Source organism: Pelophylax lessonae (assembly GCF_965119305.1).
Source record: "Pelophylax lessonae genome assembly, chromosome: 4".
NCBI classification, from domain to species: Eukaryota; Metazoa; Chordata; class Amphibia; order Anura; family Ranidae; genus Pelophylax; species Pelophylax lessonae.
In genome coordinates this window covers 492096083-492121766 of record NC_138771.1, presented here as the reverse complement: position 1 = coordinate 492121766, position 25684 = coordinate 492096083, and the positions used below count along the sequence as shown (strand labels likewise).

The 25684-nt window shown below is 45.6% G+C and overlaps 1 protein-coding gene across 1 annotated transcript in view; it reads right to left on the bottom strand.

Moving 5' to 3' along the window:
- LOC309553685 (zinc finger CCCH-type antiviral protein 1-like) overlaps positions 1 to 25684 on the bottom strand; it is a 107231-nt gene that overhangs the window by 67810 nt on the left and 13737 nt on the right. The window contains exons 3-7 of the mRNA XM_082255036.1: positions 24762 to 25128; positions 15184 to 16308; positions 12449 to 12511; positions 12233 to 12356; positions 11844 to 12006 (exon numbers count right to left, since the gene is read on the bottom strand). Coding sequence (XP_082111162.1) covers positions 11844 to 12006; positions 12233 to 12356; positions 12449 to 12511; positions 15184 to 16308; positions 24762 to 25128 — 1842 coding nt within the window. The remainder of the gene's footprint in view (positions 1 to 11843; positions 12007 to 12232; positions 12357 to 12448; positions 12512 to 15183; positions 16309 to 24761; positions 25129 to 25684) is intronic.

Genomic DNA, 25684 nt, shown 5'->3' with positions numbered 1-25684 from the left:
CTGTGCATGTGTCGGAGCTGACCGGGTGCTGCTGCTCGGGCGGCTCTGGCAGGGTTACAGCGTGGAGGAGCAGTGAAAAGAATGTCTCTATCTTCCACTGCAGCTGCGAGCCGGCGATATGTCCTGTGACAGGGATGTTAGCTGTACCTGTCACACAGGACTGAGAGTGTTTGTGTTCCATTCTTACGGAGCAAAGCCCCCCTCCTCTGTAGAAATGAGAGAACAGATCTGCTCTGCCTCCTCCCGCCCCTCTCTTCCTGTGCCCGCCCACACATTCTCTTCACATCACACGGGCAGTCTCCAGTGTGGGCGGGTAAGTTTAAAGTTGTCTAGTCGGGAGTGCACAGTGCTTTCCTAATCCTGCATATGCATGCTTTTGGATGAGTTTGTGTTAGGCAGTCTGCAACTGAGAGTTGTTTTCCTGGCTTTGAGTGGTGTTTCTTAAGTCTTAGTACCCAGCTCACAAAGAACTGTTCTTGTTGGCCATAGAAACCAGTCAGACTTTCCTGCTCCTCTTAAGCCCCATGTCAAATGAGTGTTTCTGCTACTAATGATAAATCCCAAGACAAACCACTGATAGAAGTGCTCCTTTGCTGGGTCTAAATGCTGTAGAAGTTCACTCACTTACTTGGAAGCAAAGAGCGACATTTCACTGATCCAGTGAGGGAGCCACTCCATAGGAAAAGGTAAGTGGTTTGTTACTGGTGAGTTTTAGAGGATTGCTGGTCTAACATGGCCTTCACTCTCCTGGACTTATAGAATGGACACTCTGATTACTATGGGACATGTGCTGTTTTTTCCTTTTCACTTTTATGTATGGAGCCCAGTATTTAGATCTCCACTGGATGTACGGTCCTCGCTGTATGTCCTTTAAAACCACTTCTGGACCGGAAGGATTCCCCCCCTTAATGACCAGGCCATTTTTTGCGATTCGGCACTGCGTTAAAAATGGCCTGGTCATTAAGGGGGAAAATCGTCCGCTCCAGAAGTGGTTAAAACATTTTTCTAGGTGGCACTGATGTGGAGACACTAATATGGGGCACTAATAGGTGGCACTGATGCAATGATGGGCTGCACTGATGAGCAGGCACTGAAAGGTAGCACTGATTGGCGTCACTTGCTGGGCATTGCTGAGGCTGCACTGTAATGCTGTGCTCTGATTATCTGTACAGGTCTCCCCTGCGAGGAGATGCCACTGATCTGGCTCTCCACATTTTACACATGATCCACTGTGATTGGACACAGCCAATCACATGTGCAATGAGCCGCGGCATCAGCTCTTTAACGAGATCAGGGTCATATTGGTCTTGTTTCATAACAACATCAATACCCGCTATAAAAACCAGATGGGCATGGATGGTGAGCTGATTCGGTGGTTCAACGGGCCACTTGACTAGATTTGCCCCCCAGGCCTAAGGCTGCCAGCCCTCCCCTGGGCAGAATCAATCTCATAAAGATGATTCTCTTGCCTAAATGTCTATACATGACATCTTGTATGCCTATCGCAGTGCAGAAGTCATTTTTTAAAACCCTAGATGCATTATTGTTTCCTTCATTTGGGCCAATATTAGACAGGATTTTAGACTTAAATTTTCTATTTTTCAACATCCTATACAAACTTTTATTGAAAGGAAACAGAAGATGGCGGTACAAAGAGAATTGGTACATTAATATGACAAATAATGGTATCACGTAGAGTAAATAGAAATATAACAATCTTAAGTAATTTCAGGTTATCTCCATTAAATATGGGAGTTTGATATCAAAATAACAACAATTTTTACATCCTAAGTCTATATGGGAATGACAGTACCAAATTTATATTAGTATTGCCTGGCTGGGCAACTGCACCACTTGACTGATTGGGTAGTACCGGTTATGCCGGCAGTGGTTGAGTCGTATCTTGCATATGTACCCAAAGTGGATCTTCACTACATCTGAGCACCACAAACCAAAACGCTATTTAATTAATTTTTAATATCTAAAGCAAATTACCCCATCCATCCATGTCTCTATGCTTTATTGTGCTGAGAAATCACTTTGAAAAACAAGCCGCCTAGCATTTCTGGTCATGGCCACCTTGAGTAAGGGCTAATGATTCATGTAGCATTTACTTCCTGGAATCCTTCCTTGAAGAGTGTGCTTAGCTGAGAAAACCCTTCCTCCTCTCCTGAAGACTCCTGGGATGTATGACACTATTTGCCGAGGCAAGAAACCAGGAAGTAACTGATGAAATGTAAGAAAAAAAAGTTTAAAATAAGTAAATATGATGTATTTTCCTATCTATTTACTAATACTAGCAACGTGGGGATTTAAAAATAGTTAATGTTGACTGGGTGGGGAAGTTCCTCTTTAAACTTAAACACCTATTAGAGGCACCTCTGACCGCACTGAGTAGGGAACATATATCAATACTGACTCTAGCTCGCACGGTGTGGAGGGAAGCCAAAAGCCTTGCAGATTTTAAAGACACTAAGGTGTACGTTTAGTAAACTGAGATAAGCCGAGATCTGGATGATCACGGCTTGTCTCAGAGCATTGCCGGTTTAAATTACTGATAAGAGTAGTGGAGAACATATTCTTCTCTTCTCATCTCAGTACACAAACGGCTTGCATTCACTGCAACAGAAACGGCCAGTTTAGTAATACATGGTGTCACCTTATCACTCTGCTTCTCTTTGAAGATCTCCTCTTCCTGCTTCTCCAGCTCAGAGGTGGAGAATCAGGGGGAGAAGCTGTGTGATTAGAGGAAGAAGACTTCTTGGAATTGTAGGCCACATTCTCACATAAAACTTATTAACCTTATTAAATAATAACCATGACTCTCAGTTCTTTGGCAAGAAAAGGCCGCGGCACTCTTTATTGGTTTAATATAATTGAAATCATAAACATTTAATTGCTTGTATAAATACTCAAATACCAAATAAACTTGTAATTGCTCAGTTATACACAACTCAAGCAAAATAAACATCAATAACCATCTGAAAACAACGTCCCCCCTGAGATACCAGGGTGACCCGACCACATAAGGTGCACGCGACAAGGGAGGGGGGGCGGGAACTTTCCTCAGTGTGCTCTTCGGTGCAAAGGGAAGAACTCCAGACTGCACCAAACTTAAATAGCCTCTGCTCCAGCCACTGGAATATTCCTTGATAACTGATTAGCCATTACCTGCTACCTCTAGCCAGGTATAATTTAACCACATAAATGCCTAATAATAACCACAGCAACCCTATGAATCTAAACCTTAACTGCTTACAGGTGGGGTGGCCACAATTCCACACAAGTGGCCACATACTGTGCCCCCTTATATATGGAATTGTAGGCCACATTCTCACATAAAACTTATTAACCTTATTAAATAATAACCATGACTCTCAGTTCTTTGGCAAGAAAAGGCCGCGGCACTCTTTATTGGTTTAATATAATTGAAATCATAAACATTTAATTGCTTGTATAAATACTCAAATACCAAATAAACTTGTAATTGCTCAGTTATACACAACTCAAGCAAAATAAACATCAATAACCATCTGAAAACAACGTCCCCACCAGCCGGGCTTGAGAATCAAGGACGGCCCTGCCCCACCACCGCGGCCCTCTCTATGCAAGACTGTAGTCCCACATTAAAAATGTCAATACCGACATCCGACAGGTGAACTCCATCCTGGCGATAAAGACCTTGAATACCTCCCTCCAAATCGACATGTCGGTATGATAGCCCGCCAATAGACGGCATGAACTTCTCCATGGCCCTATTAACCCTTTTCCTCATCTTCTCCATAACTTTCCTCTGTGACGAGGACAGCCAGGGAAGACAAGGAACTATTTCTGAGAAAACCACCACAGTTCCTGGGGACGAAAGAGAAAATAAATGCAAGTCCTGCTTAATTTTAAATAATAAATCCAGAGTCTTAACACTACCTAAATCATTACCCCCAGCGTGAACTATCAATATGGATGGGCGAGGCCATATCTGAAACAACCTGGACAGGTGAAAATAAAGCTGGTACCACTGTAGGCCTCTAATTCCTCTCCAATATAACTTAAATTCCGGAGGCATTGCTAAATTCGTACTGTAAATACGTTGCGCTGCTCTCTTCCTTGCCCAATAAATGAAGGAGTGTCCTATAATCCAAACTGTGCGCTGCAAACCTGAGGATTAAATAAACAAATTAGGTCTCACATATAATTTAAAACAATTCGACCTACACCTTCCCATATTCTTTATTACCCCATCTGAAAACCCTTTCCTGGCCGCCTCGGAGGCTGCTCCTATCCGGAAAGAGTGTGAAGAGAACTTAAAATCTTTCAAACCCAAATACATTAAACATTTATGCAGCATGAAATCAAATTGGTACTTCGTGAGCGGGACAGAGTCCACGTGAATCAAAAGCTGCCTACTACCTCCCGGCCGTACTCCCAAATATTGCTTGACCAATGCCACAGGGCACACTCCCCCGTTATGCTGGGCCTTAAGCGTAACTCCCACTCCTCTCCCCGTAGCATCCGTCTTCGAGCGGTGTAACCAAATATGAATCATTGCGTGGCCAACCACCACCTGGTCAAATAACAGGCCGCCATCAGCCTTCTTTGATAAAGGTAGTAGCTCGGAAATACGGAGCGCCCCAAAAAAGGCCAAGGCGAAGGCCGTTCTGAAAAGCAATGCTTCATAATCCGATACACAAACCGCAGAGGTTGCCCTACAAATATCCGCCAGTAGCGCAATTGAAATAGGACGCCTGCTATCCACCACAGCTACTGCTTTCCTATACCCCTTCAGTGCCTGTTGCACTGAAAAATATGCTGTGCAAGCTCGGAAACCCTTCAGGCGGCAGAAAAAAGAAATGCCCGCCAGCGTTTTCCTCACATAACTGTAAGAGTATTCCTGCTGAATCAATGATGCCACAAACTCAAGAACCAAAACCTCCTTCGGGCAACCATCCATCCGACCCCTTGCTTCCGTGAAGGTCAACCAGTTCCTCCAGGCAGCAGAATAGCTCGCCCAGGTTTTAGGAGCCACCGATCCCTCAATCGCTCTCCTGATCAAATCCCAACAATCTCCCATACATGGCTTGGGCATTCGGTACCCCTCACGTCCGCCTCCGGCAACAGCTGGCGAAAACGGTCCATCTGAAACCGAGATAATGCGTCGGCCAGATTATTCAGCACTCCCGGGGTGTACTTAGCCTTCAGCAATATATTAAGTTGTAAACATAAAAGAACAATTCTCCTAAGCACTTTGATCACAAAGACGGATTTTGAGGATAAACAGTTTACTGCGAACAAGACCCCTTTGTTATCCGTCTCAACTAAAAGTCGTCTATTCGCAAAAAACTCACCCCATAACTCTAAAGCCACCAGTATCGGAAACAGTTCCAACAAAACCACTGTTTTCGTCAAACCTTCTCGTTTCCATGAGTCAGGCCACTCAGCACAACACCAATGTGTCTGCCATATAGCCCCAAAACCTTTAGAGCCCGCCGCGTCCGTGAACAAGTCAAAATCCGGAGCAAAAACAAAATCTGCTTGAAAAAACGAACGACCATTATATTTGTCAAAAAATTCAGCCCAGACCAATAGGTCCTCCTTCAAGGCTCCATTCATCCTGATATGGGCAAACGGGGATTTCAAGCCTGACATAGAAAGGTAGAGACGCCGTGAAAAAACCCGGCCCATAGGCATAATCCTGCATGCAAACGCCAGCAGGCCTAGAAAGGACTGCATTTCCTTCAACAGTACCTTTTTCCTAGCCAAAAACAGCCTAGTAAGAGATCTCAATCTTTCCAGCTTATCCATTGGCAAACGAAACTCCATACAATTGGTATCAATATGGATACCTAGAAAGACCATCTCCGTGGCAGGTAAGCAAGTCTTTTCTTCCGCCAACGGAACCCCAAATTGCTCCGCAATCTCACGGAAATTCTGCAACAATTTTAAACAATCCTCCGTTCCAGGCGGACCGACAAACAAAAAGTCGTCTAAATAGTGCATCACTCCCGCGCTACCCGACCTACAGGACACCACCCAGTGTAAGAAAGAAGAAAACGCCTCAAAATACGCACAGGACAGCGAGCATCCCATCGGAAGGCTTTTATCGAAATAGTACAAACCGTCCAACTGAAAACCCAGGGAATTAAATGCCAATGGTGACACTGGTAACAGCCGAAAAGCGGACTTCACGTCCCCTTTTGCTAGCAACGTCCCTCGGCCAAAAGTTTTAATTTTCGCCACAGCTTCCTCAAACGTAGCATACGATACGGAACACAAATTCTCATCAATATCATCGTTAAGCGAACTTCCCAACGGGTAAGAGAGATGATGAATAACCCGAAACTCGTTCGGCTCTTTCTTAGGGACTACTCCCAAGGGGGAAATCCGAAAATTATCAAATGGTGGATGCTCAAAAGGGCCTGCCACCCTACCCAATTCAATTTCCTTACCAATTTTATCCCGGACCACCTGTGGGAAATTCTCAACAGACTTCAAATTGCTCACTTCCAAACACCCTTCCCCTGAAAAGGAAGGCAAAGGAAAGCCATCCTCAAAGCCATCAGTGAGGAAAAGCGCCTTCTCCCTGTTTGGGTAACTGTCCAACCATGGCCGCATTCTTTCCAGCCTCACAGGCGTGCAGGCTTTTTGGAAAAATATCCTTTTGTGATTGCGACCCTGAAGCAGCATTTTTCCTGAAGCATTTAACTACTGGATGCGGGCCCAGTAGTTAAACGCAAAACAGCATCCCTTGCGATATGCTACTGCCTGATTACTAGGTGGTGGTTGTCTAGTCAAAGCCTGCCTCTGAGGGGAAATCAAATTCAACCAAAGGCCCACGTCCTTCATACCCCACCTTAGAGAGGGGTGGACAGATAGCTTCTGACGAAACGACTCGTCATAGTAGTACCAGCCCAATCCCCCAAAACCCTTATAGGCTTCCAGTACATGATCAAGGTGTTGAAATAAGCCCCCGCACCTTTCAGGGTGCCTTTCCGCCATTACCCAGGAAAAAATGCAAAATGCTTGCAACCAGTTATGAAATGACCTGGGGGCCCCCCTGCGCCTCTCCTCCTCCTGTTTTTCTTCCCTCCTATCCGACTTAATCGACAAATCCTTATGCGTAGGCAAAGTGATAATATGTCGACAAATTCCCCCTTCCATATTTTTTCCTTGACCCCCAAGCTCAGGTGGTAACCCAGAGGCGACATTTCACAAGGCATGGCATCCTTCATGCAAGCCTCTGGTACACTACAACCCGCCTGTAATGGTGTCTGCACAGAAAACATATTAGAGTCATTAGCAACATTATGGTCAACATGCGAACATAAACGGTTAATAACAGGGGGAATAGAGACAGTGGACACAGCAGGCGAAAACACAGGTTCACAGTTTGCCAGCTGCTGTGCAGACATAGGAGGAGCAGAAGGAGCAACATGGGAAAAGGACTTCACAATGGACGACAAAGAGTTAATTAAAGCAGACAAATTATGCATTTCTGATAACTCACCCACCGCTGGGGGCGAGACAGCTTGCTGTCCCACCTCTCCCAGCAGCGCTGTAGCAGCTGTTCCATTTGGCCATTGTTGTACTGCAGCCGAGCCAGCAGCAGGTGTCGCCCTGACATTCACAGGGATAGCTTGTGGTGGTGATGGCAGCCGCCCTCTTGCCACCTCATGGTTTGCTGTTACAGTCTCAGTCCGCCCTCCCCCGCCCCTTCTAGGAGACAGGGAGGCTCGTCTTCTTTTCCTTGATGCTCGGCGCATGCGCCCTTGCGCCGTCTTCGTCGCCATGACGCCGCATGGCGGCCCGCCCGCCGCTTCACTGACATGCTTCTCCGGCGTTTTCTCCCTCTCCGGGGCCCGGCTTCTTCTAGCTCTGGTCAGGCATCCCGGAGCGTCCGCAGGCGGCTCAGCTCTAGCCTCCATCACTGTAGGGGAAACTGTATTCACAGCTGTGGCCAGCTCCTGCTGCGGAACCTCTTCAGGCATATTAAGGCAATGCCTCAGCCAGGCCTCTCCACCTTCACTCTCTGCCTTTTCTATGAGCTGCCTCAAAAGGGACTCCATGCTGTCAGGTAAGCAGACACAACTTTCCTCGGTGTGCTCTTCGGTGCAAAGGGAAGAACTCCAGACTGCACCAAACTTAAATAGCCTCTGCTCCAGCCACTGGAATATTCCTTGATAACTGATTGGCCATTACCTGCTACCTCTAGCCATGTATAATTTAACCACATAAATGCCTAATAATAACCACAGCAACCCTATGAATCTAAACCTTAACTGCTTACAGGTGGGGTGGCCACAATTCCACACAAGTGGCCACATACTGTGCCCCCTTATATATTCCTCCTATATATCAGCACCAGTGGGTTCAAAATGAATGTATATATTGTATGTATGTGTGTTTGTGGGTGTATGTATGTGTGTGTATTTATATATATATATATATATATATATATATATATATATATATATATATATATACTGTATGTACTGGTGTGTGTGTGTATATATATATATATATATATATATATATACACTGTATGTACTGGTGTATGTATACGTATATATATATATATATATATATATATATATATATACTGTATGTACTGCTGTATGTTTATATATATATATATATATACACTGTATGTACTGCTGTATGTTTATATATATATATATATATATATATATATATATATATATATATATATATACTGTATGTACTGGTGTATGTATATATATATATATATATATATATACTGTATGTACTGGTAGGTATATATATATATATATATATATATATATATATACTGTATGTACTGGCATTTACTGTATGTATATATGTGTGTGTGTGTGTGTGTGTGTGTGTGTGTGTGTATGTGTGTGTGTGTGTATATGTGTGTGTGTGTGTATATATATATATATATATATATATATATACTGTATGTATATATGTATATATACTGTGCATGTGTGTGTGTATAGATATGTTTTCATGTGTCAGAACATGTCATTACGAGTTCTTTTAAACTTTAGTTTCACTTTTTAAATTTAGGGGCGGCTGTAATCTCACAATATCTCGTGAGATTACAGGCAGTCCACCCAGTTATACACAGATCTCGGCAGTTCTCAGAGAAAAAAATTCTCCTCTGATCACCCTGTGAGAAGTGAAGTTCTCCGCCTTCTAAACTGGCTGCCAGAGGAGATATTTTTTCTCTGAGAACTGCCGAGAAGTGAACTGAGAGAAAACTTCTCAGTTTACTAAACGTACACCTAATGCAGCTTAGCCTCTCTGGCATAGTCCAATATTCCCCCATTTACCGCAATTTACAGACTACTTTTTTGGGAACATAGGAGAAATACTCTAGAGGGTGTATATAATTGGTTTCTTTTTGTTGAATTGCAGAAGAAATGTGAACTTCCCCGAACTTCCTTTTATAGGTACAGTATCTTCAGCATTGGCATGTGATACAAACTCAATTTGGTACCCATGACACTAATTTTTCTGATTACCCATGGATAGGTGTATTACAGTCATAAGGACCTAGGGGTCTTGTCTCGACTCTTTACTCACCTTTATTTTCTACTACAACTAACAAAACTCCATTGGCGGTATACTCTCCTGACAACTCCTGATTTGTCTGATGAGGACTGGGAGGAAGCAAGTTCATGCCCTCTATCATCTATCTATCTACATCCCCAGCTGTAAATAACAAATAATAAATAATAGCTGTAAATAACAAACTAATACACCTTTATGTGTTGCATCAATCATACTTAATCCCACTTAGACTGCATGCCATGCATCGCTTGCCTGCTCCTACATGTGCTTGATGTACTTGTCCATGTGCAGACTTTGCACATGTTGTGTGGCTATGTCATGTTATTGCACGATATTGGAAGCAGATGACGGATGTACAGTCTGCATTCTTATCAACACCTGTACCATGTACCTCGCTAAAATGTTTGCTAGGTGTTTTGGATGAGAAACAGTGGCCAAGACATACCAGGACTATGCTAATGGAAACATGATTCTTGGCCTGTAAAGCTGTGGATCCAACCCACCTCTCCCACTGTCCATTAATGGCTACAAATAGTAAATCAAGTGTTACCCTAAGAAAAACTCATTTTTGAACATAGGGGTTACCCAAATAACTATGATAAGGTATGGGATACATGGTGTTCTTCTACCCTTGCCATTACTAATACTTGAGAGATTTGCTAAATATATTAGGTAATGGAGTTATGGGAATGTTCCTGTTTTGACGAATATATGTATGATTTATCTGATTCTTCTTAGCCTTCATAATTCTGAGATGGTATGTTGGTGAGAACATGTATCAGGACTGTTATGCTGTAGTACGCTACATATTTACAGGATGTCTCCAACTTACAATCTGACCTCAATGCACTGTTTCATTGGGCAACTATGTGGCAAATGAGGTTTAATGTTGATAAATGTAAAGTTATGCACTTGGGGGCTAAGAATATGCATGCATCATACATACTAGGTGGAGTAGAACTGGGGGAATCCATAGCGGAGAAGGATCTGGGTGTTCTGGTAGATCATAAGCTTAATAATAGCATGCAATGCCAAGCTGCTGTTTCCAAAGCAAGCAAAGTCCTTTCTTGTATTAACAGAGGCTTGGACTCCAGAGAGAGAGATATAATTTTGCCCCTGTACAAATCATTAGTAAGACCTCATCTGGAATATGCAGTTCAGTTTTGGGCACCAGTTCTTAAAAAGGATATTGGGGAACTGGAGAAAGTGCAGAGAAGGGCAACCAAACTGATAAGAGGCATGGAGGACCTCAGCTATGATAAAAGATTAGAGGAACTGAATTTATTCTCTCTTGAGAAGAGGAGATTAAGGGGGGATATGATCAACATGTATAAATACATAAGGGGTCCATATAGAGAACTTGGGTTTGAGTTGTTCACTGTAAGGTCAACACAGAGGACAAGGGGGCACTCTTTACGTCTAGAGGAAAACAGATTTCGTCTCCAAATATGGAAAGGTTTCTTCACCATAAGAGCTGTGAAAATGTGGAATAGACTCCCTTCAGAGGTGGTCCTGGCTAGCTCACTAGATTGCTTTAAAAAAGGCCTGGATTCTTTCCTAGGTGTACATAATATAAATGGGTACTAAAATTTTTTTTTTAGCTAAAGTTGATCCAGGGAATATCCGATTGCCTCTCGGGGGATCAGGAAGGAATTTTTTTCCCCTGCTGTAGCAAATTGGATCATGCTTTGCTGGGGTTTATTTTCGCCTTCCTCTGGATCAACAGCGGGTGTAGGATTGTGTATATGGGATTGTATGGTTGGGTTTTCAATACTGTTTTTTTTTTGCTTGAACCGGATGTACTTGTGTCTTTTTTCAACCTGACTAACTATGTAACTATATATATATATTTGTTATTGTGGAACTATCCTTATGTACTGCAATGAACCTTATTCTTTTCTATGCTAATTTTGAGCGTTTTTATTACTGTACCAATGTTTTATATCTTTTTAAAAAAAAAAAAAGAGTTGTTTGTATGTTTGGGAATATTACATTCACCCAGTGAACGACAACACATAGAAATGGACATTACACAAATATTACATGAGGCATTCGCAAAGCTAATTTTTTGATAAATAGACCCTTAGGTGTCATTCACCCAGAAGATTGGGGGGATTTTATGGCAGAAAAGAAGTACTATGTGGGACTGTTCTGGATTAAAGTTTGGAATGGCAGAAAAAGTAGCATTTTTGTTTTTTTACCTGCTTAGGGTCCTTTTGAAATGAAAAAAAAAAATAACCTGGAGTTTGGTAGTTTACTTACCAATTGCCTATACCAATTTCACTTACCGGTTTCCCATATTCAGTCCAGGTACCAGACTCATTCTTCCAGTACCAACACCACTCAGTGGTTAGTACGTATTCAGGGGGCTGGGTGACAGATGATGGGGTGGTAAGCCTACGGACTGGCTGGTAACCAGATTTCAGGACCTGAAAGTTGATCAGTTGGTACCTGCAATGCCCAGAAGGGGAATAGTAAACTCACACAAATCAGTATTAGTGGACTATAAATGACTTTTGTAGCTATAAAATAGATTATGGAAATTAAAAGATTTGCGGCTTCATATATCAATACCACGGTGCCTGGTGTGATATTCTTCCTTTGCAATTTTTAACATATTTTCCAAGGTGGAAACTCTAGTAAATTTTTATTTTTATCCTAAAGTAAAATGAGATACCTGTCAATCTTGGGATCACTGTAAGCCTTCTCAATATCCTCCATATTAGGGAGGTCATCCCAATCTATTCCATTGAACACCTGCCAGCGGTACGGTAAGCAGTAGTGCATGTTAGGGCACTTGCCTGTGAAACAAGAAAAACACCAACGGTAAACTGTATAAAAGTTCTAGACATTTTTACAAAACAGAGCAGGGAATGGATCACTGGCCACTCACCTTCCAGACTGCAGTGCTTCCAGATATTGGCGAGACAAATTTCTGGTGTTTTCTCCACCAATGCTGAAGTAAATGCAAAGAGAATAATCACCTCTGCATCAACAAATGTTTTTAAACACTTATACTAAATATTTTAAAACTTTCTGAATAAAATGTAGAGGCTTAGTCTTCCAGTGACCTGAGGCCTAAATTACAAAATAGTGGCATCACTATGCTTCAGGTAAGTTGCCAATAACTTTATCACAAAAATGTTTAACATTGTCTTAAAGAATATGTAAACCCAACATTTCATACTCCTGATATGTGCCTGCTGTACCATGGACTTGTATGAAAAAGTGTGCCGCTGGCTACTAAGGGCAAGGAACCTCGTCGTAGATCTGGGCCCTCCTTCTCGGCTCATAAGAAGTTTTTTCGTCCGTCGGGGTCGACAGACAAGGGCTCGAAGCCTTTCAGGGCCTCTTCTGGAGGATCCAAACGAACCTGGTCTAGTAAGCTGAGAGCGGGCTTCTCCAGACCCATGGACAACGCTCTTTCAGCATGAAAGTGCTCCCTCACCCCTATCAGGGGGTGGGGGAGGGGGGAAATCTTCGCTGGTTTCCCTGGTACAAGGCAAGTGGGTCCACAAAGTTATTTGGTCCGGCTACAAGATCAAGTTTCGGTCTTGTCCCCCCCGGCAAGGTTCTTTCCTTCTAACTTGCGCCTGTCCCCAGGGTCTGTTTGGGGCTGTTGCTGCAAGGGGTGATTGTCCCGGTCCTGGCTTTGGAACATTTTCAGGGTTTTTACTCAAACCTGTTTACAGTTCCCAGGAAGGAAGGCAAGGTGCCTCCAATCCTGGACCTCAAGGCGCTGAACTGCTTTGTGCGGGTGCAGAAGTTCTGGATGAAGTCCATTCGCATGGTGGTGGCGTCTCTGCATCAGGTGGATTTTCTTGCCTCTATCAACATCAAGGATGCTTACCTTATGTGCCGGTCACCAGCAGTAACTCTGCTTTGCCGTGGAAGAGGAGCATTATCAGTTTGTGGCGCTACCCTTTGGTCTAGCCTCTGCTCCTCGAGTCTTCAAAAAAGTGTTAGCCCCGGTGCTAGCGTTGTTACGCCAACAGGGGATTTTGGTTCTGGGCTACTTGGACGATCTCTTTCAGCGAGCAGAGTCACCTACTGCTCTGGTGGAAAACCTGGAAATCACCATACGAACTCTGAGGGAGTTCGGCTGGATTCTGAATCTCCAGAAGTCTGCTCTTGTTCCATCCACAAAGCTGGACTATCTGGGTCTGGCTCTGGACTCGGCCTCAGCCAGAGTGCTCTTTCCTCTGGACAAACTTCAGAAATTGCAGGCTGCAATTCGTCTCCTGCTTTCCAGCAGATGGTCACCCCTCTGGACTTGGTCAAGACACGTCTGGTACCACCTGACGCGGCGTTTCGTCATAGGATTGACGTTGTGAGGTGCGTCATCATGGCCACGCCCCCCCCCAGCCGGCTTTTATACGATTGAATGCTGCAGCCTGTGTTTTTCTCCACCGTGTATTTAAGATATACCTGCTTGTCTCTACGAACATGTGAGTGTAATAACTTTTAATAAATTACCTGTGTTTTAAATGGTATCACGCTATGTGCCCTGTGTTCCCTTTTTACATCTATGTGGTTCCCATGTGTCTTCCTGAGAGTACATTTTGAAGGTCTTCTCTGATGATCTGCAACTGATGGGTTTAACCCCTTTATGCGCATTTGGCTTTTCCATTAGTTTTGGAAGCCAACATCATCTGGTAAGAAGCCATTTGTCTCTTTGCTTCACTGGGGGGCTTCTATTTGTTTTCTCTGCTGTGAGAGGAGCACCATCCCGACCTGCATGCTGGGACTTGTGGTTCTTCTATACAGCACAAAGTTTTTTTACCATTGGATTTTCTCCTATTCATGGACTTTTCATATGGACTTCTCACTTTCAAAAATGTTTCTGGATTCATATACACACATATTTAAGAATTTTCTTTGATACTCATTTCTATTTAGCACTATGCGTTTTTTATATTGGCTACTGTTTAGCCTGGGGAATTTTTTTGCTGTTTTCGCCCCTCATGTTTAACACTGCTTTGGGACGTCCCAATGGTTATGAAGATCAGATGTGTCCATCAATGAACAAAAGAGAAAATGGGATTTTTGACTTACCGTAAAATCCATTTCTCTGATGTTCATTGACGGACACAGCACCCAACCCTCTGTGGAGATGTAATTCTTCTGACACTGCTTGTAATAAAACTGAGTACCTATAGCAGGGAGAGGGAGTATACCCCCTGGGACTGCCCATCGGCGTAGCCAGATTATTTTTCTGCCTAGTATCCTATTCCTGTAGGGGGCAGTATAACCCAATGGTTATGAAGAGCAGGAGCTGTGTCCGTCAATGAACATCAGAGAAATAGATTTTACGGTAAGTCAAAAATCCAATTTTTTTTTTAAATTAGCATAACAATCGTGAAAAGAAAAAAGCCAAAAGTTGTCAAAGATATGAATGAGTCCATACTCCAACACTACAGACGCTAGCGATACAACCCCATTAAAGTCTACGGTAGGTCACTGTGCTTGTGAAAATTTCAAACATTTTCACAAGGAGGCATCTTTATTAGAAGTCCATCTGATAGAAGCTTCCACATGTTCTCTATATGGGGGCCATTTTTAATAGTGGTCAACTTTCAAATAAAGATATTTTACCCTCCCATAAAAAAACTTGTCCCATCTACTTACATTTCCCAGGCGATACAGAAGGAATAGTGGTGGGTGGTTGAGATTTTGTAGCTGGAGAATTGGTTGCCTTTAGTGACTGACAAAATAAATTAAAATCTTCATCAGTTTGTGAATATTTGACGCCACCTGTTGTGTCGGTTTTTATGATTGGTTTCACATTAGCTTGAAGTTTCCTGGAGGTTGCGTCAGCTTCAACAAAAGCATTAAATGAACTTGGTTTGGGTTGAGTGATAGAAGACATTTCTGTGGTAGTGTACAATGTTGTCTTTGAAGGCGTTGATGGAGCAATGGATAGCTTTGCCATTGAAGAACCCAGTGCCGTATCCAATTCCATATCTGTTTTTTGATTAGGAGTAGATGGACGTTTTGTTGAAGTGATCTCTGAATTGTTTGATGCTGTTAGAGATGAACTGACCCTTGCTTCAGCACTAGATGAACCCCCTGTAGAAATGTGCACTTGCTTGTTGAATAATGATGAAGTCAATGCATTAATTCGCTTTGGATACACCCTTGAAGAACTTATCGTGCTTGAAATTGTTGAGGGTTGTGGTGAAGTAATGCTTGTTACACTGTTCAAGGTTGTAAGTGTTGGTCTGCTAGATCCAGTATATGATGTTGGATAATAAACTGGTTGCTCTATTCTAGGGGGAACTTCTGGTTTTCCATGAGCAACACTTTGGTAGGGTGCAGGAGGGTGAGGTTGGTATGATTTAAAAAGCGGCACTGGTGTTGTACCAGCAGCATTTGATGAATCATAATCAGCTTTCAGGGTGTTATATGATGCTCTAGAAAGCTCAGAGGTTAATCTAGAATTTATTGACTCAGATGGCTGGACAGGCGTTAATGGCTTATCATCAGCTCTAGATAACATCACAGAGCCTTTATTAGGTAGTGCAGATCTTCTTCCTTCTTGTGGTGTAACTCCAACAGATCTGACTTGTGCCTTTCCTGATTGCACTGTATTTGTAGTAAACCAATCATCCATTAGATTGTCAAGCCGTGTTTTAGAATATCTGCCATGGTCACTACTGCTGTCACTATCGTTGTAATCTTCATCAACTGAACGTTGCCCCATGCTGCACTGCGATGGTGGGCGGCTGCTAGAACGCCAGCGAAGGCGGGGCCCTAAAAGTGTTGAAAATAAAAGAAAATTAAATAGAGCTCATTTCATAAAATGTAATGCTGTTTCTAGCAAGGAAGAAAAAAAGTTAAGAAATTCATAAGCTCTAACTATTAGGAAACTGGTAGGATTGTAGCTATATAAAACGGGTTAAAAGATAAAAAGGGGCCATAATCCTTTTTCATGTTTAATTTATGTTTGCTCCTGGCTGAAATTAAAAACTAGATTGGTAATCTGACTGACCGTCCTGACTGTTAATGTTAACAGGGTAGGAAAAGTGCTTCTCTAGCTGGATTAATTTTAATCTCATTTTTCAGGAACTTGAGGTGGTGTGGGGTAGTGACTAGATACAATTTCAAAGGCACCAGCCCTATGTTTTATTTTCTGGTTCAGATATCTGCTCTGCTATGAGATGTCAAGAAAGAGGAGAAACTGTCCACAGCTTCTCTTCTTCATGAACCCTTGTACATGTGCTTAACCATTAGAAGCATGCAGCCTCATATTAAGTCTCCCTGGTTCACATATATGTGGCTCTACATGCTGCGAGTGTGCGGGCATCGCAACCCATTTATTTGAATGGTCTACTATGCCTGAGTTTTCTGCAGGAAAATGGTCCCTGCACCTTTTATTAAAACGCTGCTGTATGGAAATTGCATTGTGCTTATGCATATTCATTGTGTAGGGGTGCCATCAAAAGTTATTGGCACCCAAGCTTTTTCTGTGCAGCACCTAATTTTGTGTGCGGCTGCATGCGGGTGCAAGAATGCCTGTACTCCTGCACCCGCATATACTGTATGTGAACGTAGCCTAAAGGTTTGTTTAGATGTGCAGTAGTGCTTTCTGCACCTCTGAATAGTGATCTGCAGTGAATTGTTTTTCAGAGGCATTTGACAAGGGGTTTGGATGTGAAATGTTGCCTCCTGACTGCTTGAGTTAACCACTGCTACACAACCATTTGCAGAGCAGTTGCAGTCCCATGCACTTGCATTTTGTGGTGGTTCCACCTGCCAAAGGTGACAGGTAAACATGGCTTCTGGCCATGTTTACTTGTGGCTTGACGGTCAGTAAAAGGTCAACCCTTTTTTTTTTACCACCCCTCGGCAGTCCAGGTAAGTGTTTTTGCACACAAACGGTGCTGTATTTCCAATATTATATATTTCCCATGCTAAATGGTAGTTTTTAATGTAAATCGTGCAGTTTCATTACAATAATCTCTAGTGATCCTGCTTTTTCAAGTCCTTGTTAAGGCATTTCCTGGTGCTGACAACTCTCTCCTAAATTGTTCTGCTGCACTGTCACTCTGTTACATGCACCCCTAGTGTAGACTACAAGCAGCCATACCGAAACACATTGCAGCATAGCCCAATGCTGTCACTATCAGGAAGCCAGTCTAGAGCAAATCTTGGCCTAGGCCAACAAGGCCCAGGCCTAGGGTGGCAGTTTGCAGGGGGGGGGGGGGGACAAAAAAGCCCCCAGCTTGAAAAAAAACAGCCTCCTCCCGCCTCCTGCACGAAAAGAGTCCCCACCACTTCCGTTACACTTTTAGTTTAGCGCCAGTCTTATGGGCCGGACTGGGCTGGGTGGCAGGGCCTAGGAGGCAAATCGGTCTGGCACCCCCATAAAGCGGCCACACTGCTGCCAGTAGGATAATACTGGCTGGCGGCCGATGACTGGCCTGACGTTTGGACAGACCAGTGGCCGCACTTAATACAATTGGCGGCCACCAATACTAGTAAGTATGGCACGCTAGGTCTTAGCAGTTTAATGCTCCCCCTGCCCTCCTCTGCGGCATACCAGACTTTTGTAGTCTTCTGGTAAAGCTGGAACATATACTTTTATTGCTCATGGATTTTGCAACCTGCTGATTTGTCTTAAGCTGGATACACACTATCCAACTTTTGTGGTTAGATTTCCTTCAGATTTACCTTTTCTATGTAGTGCAAGGGCCTGCCAGATTGCATACAAATTGAAAGTGTTTAGGTTTGACCTCATATTATATGGTTTTGGTAAGTCTAAAGGAAAAAGTCTTCAGAAAATCTTATAGTGTGTATGGCCCATTAGGTTTTTCTCTATAAGAACATCTTAATGGCAGTTAATCCTGTTTTATTTATCAAAATGTATTGTAATTGAACATGCACAGGTAAAAGATCTTTTAGTCTGTGTGTTGACATATTTTGGGGTAATTTTTGGCCTGATTGAGTCCTAATGCTTTGACTATTAAACTGGTTTGTGAATGTCACATGACCACCTTCAAATGGAACTGTAGTTGGGCAGGTCCCCATCCCCAGTGTTCCTCTTGAGATAAGTGGCACTGACAGCCAAGGGCAGTACCTGTGTTGTCAGATCAGCAATGTATGTCCAATAATCCACAAATCCACTATCTGCTGGCCCAATGTGATGTCATTTAGGGGTATTTTAGCAGGTGAATATGAGCCCTTCCACCACTGGAAGTGCTTTGTTATCACTTTGCACTGGCATTTGTTCTGACATCAGTCTGAGATGTTTTAGTGATCATTCAGAATTAATTGACAGGTGCACTTGACCTCTTTCTGGCCTGCATTTACCTGTGCTTAATGCAGATTTTACATTCCAATAGACTTGCATAGGTATGGAAAATCTACTTGAAGCAAGCAAAAGCCTCTCAACACAGCTTAGGGTCCATTCACACCAGCCGCTGCGTTGGTGAAGCCTAAAGAGGAAGGGGTGTGGTATGCAGATGACAAGGGGGGTCTTAACCAGTTCCCAACCGCCTGCCGCCGATTTACTGCGGCAGTGCGGCTCTCCTGCGTGAAATGGCGTAGACCTACGTCGGCAGCGCCTGCAGCTAGGGGGCGAGCGCTCCTGCCCCCTCGGCAGCGGGGACTCTGATGCACGGGGCAGGCGGCTCCGATTGTCACCTGACACCCGCGATCGTTCCCCGCTGACAGAGAAGAACGGTCAGCTGTTGTAAACACAGCTGACCGTTCTTCTCTCTGAAATGATCACAGAGCTCCTGTGATCCTTCTATATAGGAACACAGGTCTCTGTGATCATTTCACAAGCCAAGCCTCCCCACAGTTAGAATCACTCCCCTAGGCTCACATTTAACCCCTTGATCACCCACAGTGTTAACCCCTTCCCTGCCAGTGTCATTATTACATTAACAGTGCATATTTTTAGCACTGATTACAGTAGTAATGTCACTGGTCCCCCCAAAAGTGTCAGTTAGGGGCCCGAACTGTCCGTCGCAATGTCGCAGTCCCGCTAATAATCGCAGATCGCTGCCATTAATAGTAAAAAAAACAAAAAAGAAACAAACAATAAGAATGACATAAATCTTTCCCGTAGTTAGCAGACACAATAACTTTTGCGCACCCCAATCAAAATATGCTTATTGCGATTTCTTTTACCAAAAATATGTAGCAGAAAACAAATTGGTCTAAAAATTTTAACATTTTTTTTTTTGTTTATAGTGCAAAAAATAAAAATCGCAGAGGTGATCAAATACCACCAAAAGAAAGCTCTATTTGTGGGAAAAAAAGGACATCTATTTTATTTGGGTACAGCGTGTGCAATTGTCGGTTAAAGTAACGCAGTGCCAAATCGCAAAATATGGCCTGGTCATTAAAGGGGGAAATCTTCCGTTACAGAAGTGGTTAAACAGGAAGGGGTGTGGCCTTGGCAGGAAGGGGTGGGTGATGTTTAAATCAGGGGCTGCACAAGTTTAGTCTGGCCTAGGGCATCACAAAACCTAAATACACCACCTGGGGCGTACCGTGGGGTTGGCCAGAACGGCGCCCGCCAGGGGCGCAGGCCGAGGGGGGGGAGGGGCGGAAAAACATTGGCAGTGCAGCAGTGAGGCAGTGAATTACCGCTCCTCCGCGAGTCCGTGCAGCCTGCGCCCCCCTCCGGCGGCCGGCGCCCCCTTTTTTCACCTTGCCTTCGGCCCATTATATGTACTGTACAACTTTAGATGTGATCCGGCGGCGGCCCCGCCCCCTGCTGTGTTTGTACTGGAAGTGGAAGGTGGCTGTCCCGCCCACCCGGCTGCTCGTGGACAAGTGCTGCCATTGAATGGAGATGCTGCAGCTTTTGCTGATCGGAGGTGAGGGGGAGCGTGCCCGGTCACAAGATCACGGGGGAGGAGAGTGTTTGTCTGCGGGGAACCAGCCCAGTCCGAGATGCTGTTGTGAGGTAGGAGAGTGTGCGGACCGATATGCGTGATCTCCGGGGAGGAGGTCCTCTGCCCATAGTGTGTCTGGGAAAACTCCATCCGGTCATGCACTGCACACAATGTCATCCCCCTCTCTCTCTCTCTGCCACCTGCCCCCCCTCCCTGTCACCTGCCCCCTCTCTCTCTCTGTCACCTGCCCCCCCTCCCTGTCACCTGCCCCCTCTCTCTCTCTCTGTCACCTGCCCCCCCTCCCTGTCACCTGCCCCCCCTCCCTCTCACCTGCCCCCCTCTCTCTCTGTCACCTGCCCTCTCTCTCACCTGCCCCCCCCCCTCCCTCTCACCTGCCCCCTCTCTCTCTCTGTCACCTGCCCCCTCTCTCTCTCTGTCACCTGCCCCCCCTCCCTCTCACCTGCCCCCCCTCTCTCTGTCATCTGCCCCCCCTCCCTCTCACCTGCCCCCCCTCTCTCTCTGTCACCTGCCCTCCCTCCCTCTCACCTGCCCCCTCTCTCTCTCTATCACCTGCCCTCTCTCTCTCTGTCACCTGCCCCCCCTCCCTCTCACCTGCCCCCTCTCTCTCTGTCACCTGCCCCCCCTCTCTCTCTCTGTCACCTGCCCCCCCCTCCCTGTCACCTGCCCCCCCTCCCTGTCACCTGCCCCCCTCTCTCTCTCTGTCACCTGCCCTCTCTCTCTGTCACCTGCCCCCCCCTCCCTCTCACCTGCCCCCTCTCTCTCTCTGTCACCTGCCCCCTCTCTCTCTCTGTCACCTGCCCCCCCTCCCTGTCACCTGCCCCTCCTCTCTCTCTGTCATCTGCCCCCCCTCCCTCTCACCTGCCCCCCCTCTCTCTCTGTCACCTGCCCTCTCTCTCACCTGCCCCCCTCCCTCTCACCTGCCCCCTCTCTCTCTCTATCACCTGCCCTCTCTCTCTCTGTCACCTGCCCCCCCTCCCTCTCACCTGCCCCCTCTCTCTCTGTCACCTGCCCCCCCTCTCTCTCTCTGTCACCTGCCCCCCCTCCCTGTCACCTGCCCCCCTCTCTCTCTCTGTCACCTGCCCTCTCTCTCTGTCACCTGCCCCCCCTCCCTCTCACCTGCCCCCTCTCTCTCTCTGTCACCTTCCCCCTCTCTCTCTCTGTCACCTGCCCCCTCTCTCTCCCTGTCACCTGCCCCCCCTCCCTGTCACCTGCCCCCCCCTCCCTGTCACCTGCCCCCCCCTCCCTCTTACCTGCCCCCCCTGCTCCCTCTCACCTGCCCCCTCTCTCTGTCACCTGCCCCCCTCCATGTCACCTGCCCCCTCTCTCTCTCTGTCACCTGCCCCCTCTCTCTCTCTGTCACTTGCCCCCTCTCTCTCTCTCTGTCACCTGCCCTCTCTCTCTCCCTGTCACCTGCCCCCCCCTCCCTGTCACCTGCCCCCTCTCTCTCTCTGTCACCTGCCCCCTCTCTCTCTCTGTCACCTGCCCCCTCTCTCTCTCTGTCACCTGCCCTCTCTCTCTCTCTCTGTCACCTGCCCTCTCTCTCTCTCTGTCACCTGCCCCCCCCTCCCTGTCACCTGCCCCCCCTCCCTGTCACCTGCCCCCCTCTCTCTCTCTGTCACCTGCCCTCTCTCTCTGTCACCTGCTCCCCCCCCTCCCTCTCACCTGCCCCCTCTCTCTCTCTGTCACCTGCCCCCTCTCTCTCTCTGTCACCTCCCCCCCCTCCCTCTCACCTGCCCCCTCTCTCTCTCTCTGTCACCTGCCCCCTCTCTCTCCCTGTCACCTGCCCCCCCTCCCTGTCACCTGCCCCCCCTCCCTCTTACCTGCCCCCCCCCCCCCGCTCCCTCTCACCTGCCCCCTCTCTCTGTCACCTGCCCCCCTCCATGTCACCTGCCCCCTCTCTCTCTCTGTCACCTGCCCTCTCTCTCACCTGCACCCTCTCTCTTTCTGTCACTTGCCCCCTCTCTCTCTCTCTGTCACCTGCCCTCTCTCTCTCCCTGTCACCTGCCCCCCCTCCCTGTCACCTGCCCCCTCTCTCTCTCTGTCACCTGCCCCCTCTCTCTCTCTGTCACCTGCCCCCTCTCTCTCTCTGTCACCTGCCCTCTCTCTCTCTCTCTGTCACCTGCCCTCTCTCTCTCTCTGTCACCTGCCCCCCCTCCATGTCACCTGCCCCCCCCCCTCCCTGTCACCTGCCCCCTCTCTCTCTCTGTCCCCTGCCCTCTCTCTCTCCCTGTCACCTGCCCCCCTCCCTGTCACCTGCCCCCTCTCTCTGTCACCTGAAGGGAGTGTGTCTCCCGAATTGCGTTAGCGGTCCAACGATAGGGACATCAACCTCCACATGTGGTGGAACCATTCCATGCGATACATGTTCTTCTTGTCTGTGAGCATGTTTTTGGCTTTTTAATAAAAGTTTTAATGTGTCCAAGGGTAATGCACCAGGTGTTTGCGCCTCCTATTCTTTCTTTTGTATGCACTTCAGATTGGAGTTCCCCACCTGAGGAGAGCAGCATGCCTGTTATTCCCATTGGAGTGAGTGCTTGGGTGTTTAGTTGCTTGTATATCGAGATCGCCTCATGCTACCAGTAGTGACACTGACCCTAGCCAAATGCAAAATTAGTGAAAGTCAGAAATATGAGTAGGGAAAAAAAACCTCAGTGGCCTCCACCTGTCAATCCATTCCTGTTTTGGAGGTCGTATCATTGTTGTCCATCTAGTGCACCTGTTGTTAAAGGAGTTGTAAAGTCAGAAGGCTATTTATCTTAATGCATTCTATGTATTAAGATAAAAAGCCTTCTGTGTGCAGCAGCTGCCCCAGCACCCCCTAATACTTACCTGAGCCCCTTCTCTCTCAAGCAATGGTGGACCTGCCAATTCTGGTGTTCAATGGCAAATGCCAATCCAGCTTCACGGTGCCAGGCGTGAGCACAGGGCCCACTAGAGGACGTCGGGCCCTCAGGTCACCCTCATGAAGTCTATTTCTGATTGTTTGGTCAGAGACATTCACACTAGATGCCTGCTGGAGGTAATTTTGTGGGGCTCTGGCAGTGCTCATCCTGTTCCTCCTTGCACAAATGAGCAGATGCCGGTCCTGCTGATGGGTTAAGGACCTTCTACGGCCCTGGCCAGCTCTTCTAGAGTAAATGCCTGTTTCCTGGAATCTCTTCCATGCTCTTGAGACTGTGCTGGGAGACACAGCAAGCCTTCTGGCAATGGCACATATTGATGTGCCATCCTGGAGAACTTGAACTGCCTGTGCAACCTCTATTGGGTACCTATCTATAAGTATTGCCTCATGCTACCAGTAGTGACACTGAGCCTGCAAATGCAGAACTAGTAAAAAACAGGCAGAAAAGATGAGTAAGGAAAAAAATGTCAGCCAACTGTAAAACATTCCTGTTTTGAAGGTCGTCTCATTTTTGCCCATTAAGTGCACCTGTTGTTCATTTCTTAATGCCAAAGCAGCTGAAACTGATTAACAACCCCATTTGTTACTTAAATGACCTGATCAATATCCCAGGAGTTTAACTGACTTGATGCTATACTCTGATTAAAAAGTGTTCCTTTAATTCTTTTGAGCAGTGTATATGTGTATATATATATATATATATATATATATATATATATATTCTCACACACACACACACACACACACACACACACATATACATATACATACATACATATATATACATATACATATATATATATATATATATATATATATATATATATATATATATATATAATTTTTTATTTTATTTTTTTCTTTGGAAGGAAGTTATTTTTTATAATAAGGCTCCAGAAAAAATCATGTATGACGAAACGCGATGGGCAGAGATTCGTGCTGACATCATTGCATAACCGGAAGTGAGGGAGTTTTAGCCTTGTATGCGGGCCATATTGTTTTCTTCAATGCACAGTTGTACACATATACAGTATATGTAAATGCAATACTATATTATTAAAGTTGGTTTTAAATAGATTCACACTACGTGGAGCATGATATGTTTCATCTGAGAGTCTACGGCTGTGCGAGTGTGGCTGTTAAGCTTAGATCTATCCCTACACCCTGTGGGTTTTTTGGAAGTGATGTTGATGATGGAGTTATATATTTAGAGTGGACTCATTTTTTCATCACGTGGACTTCACTGTTTGAATATATATTTTGTGGTTGTATACACTTTGGAGAAAATGACTTTCTTCATGTTTATGATTTTATATTAATCAGTTTGTTAAATGTATATTATCGCAACAGATATATTTTAATAGGAATATATTTATGTAAACTTTTTTTGTGCCTGGAGTGCTTTAGGTATCAGCAAGATGTGGTGTCAGTACCTTCATTGCTTCTATCTCTTCTCCTGCTGTCCAGCAAGTCCTGAGATCCAGCTCTTCTTCTATATCCTGGCCTTCCTCTCCCTCTTCCCCGAGAAATCCCTCTCGCACCCCAGGGCTCCTCATTTTTCGACCCCTCCCTAGGTGCCTGTTGCCTCTCGATGCTTTTCAGCACGCAGAGCATCTGAAAGTTCTGGATGGCCTCCTGGCTTAGCCAGCTGCAGTTGAGCAGTAATTTGGAGTTCAGGAGATTGTGCGATCTTCTACATAAACGACGGTTGCAGCCATCTTGGATGAAGAAACTGCACACGTGGAGACGCGTACAGTCCTCTCCTTCATCACAGCTGTCTTGCTTGTATTTCTGACATTTCTGCAGGGAAAATGGAGCAATACCATAAGAGAAGTGGAGTAGAAACAGATAAAGTGCAAAATTACCCTCTGCCGCCGACAGCCACTGCTGCCCTTAGGTACATGTACATGCCTATTGTGACGTAAATAGGGCTTCTGACATTTGTCTTGCCAACAGTGATTTTTAACTGTAGAGCAACCTTTTCCAACCTTTTTTTTTAGCATAGAGGAACTCTTGAATAAACCTTCAAGTGATTGTAAAGTCTGTTTTTTTTTTTTTAACCACTTTAGCACTGCTCACTGTGCCTCCACTGCGGCACAGTGGCTCGTTATCGTCTGGCGACGTAGACCTACGTCACCAGACATTCCCCTCTCTCGGCGGCGCACGTGTGCCGCCGGAGGCTCGCTCCCGCTGTATTCAGTCACAGCGGGAGTCGGGCCAGGGGAGGAGCGGCGGTGATAACCGCCGATCTTCCCGATCGTCGGGGATCGATTGTGGAGATCCGCCCGCTTGTGTAAACAAAGCGGGCGAATCTCCTAAGTGACAGGCAGGGACAGATTGCAGGATTCAGCTGAGC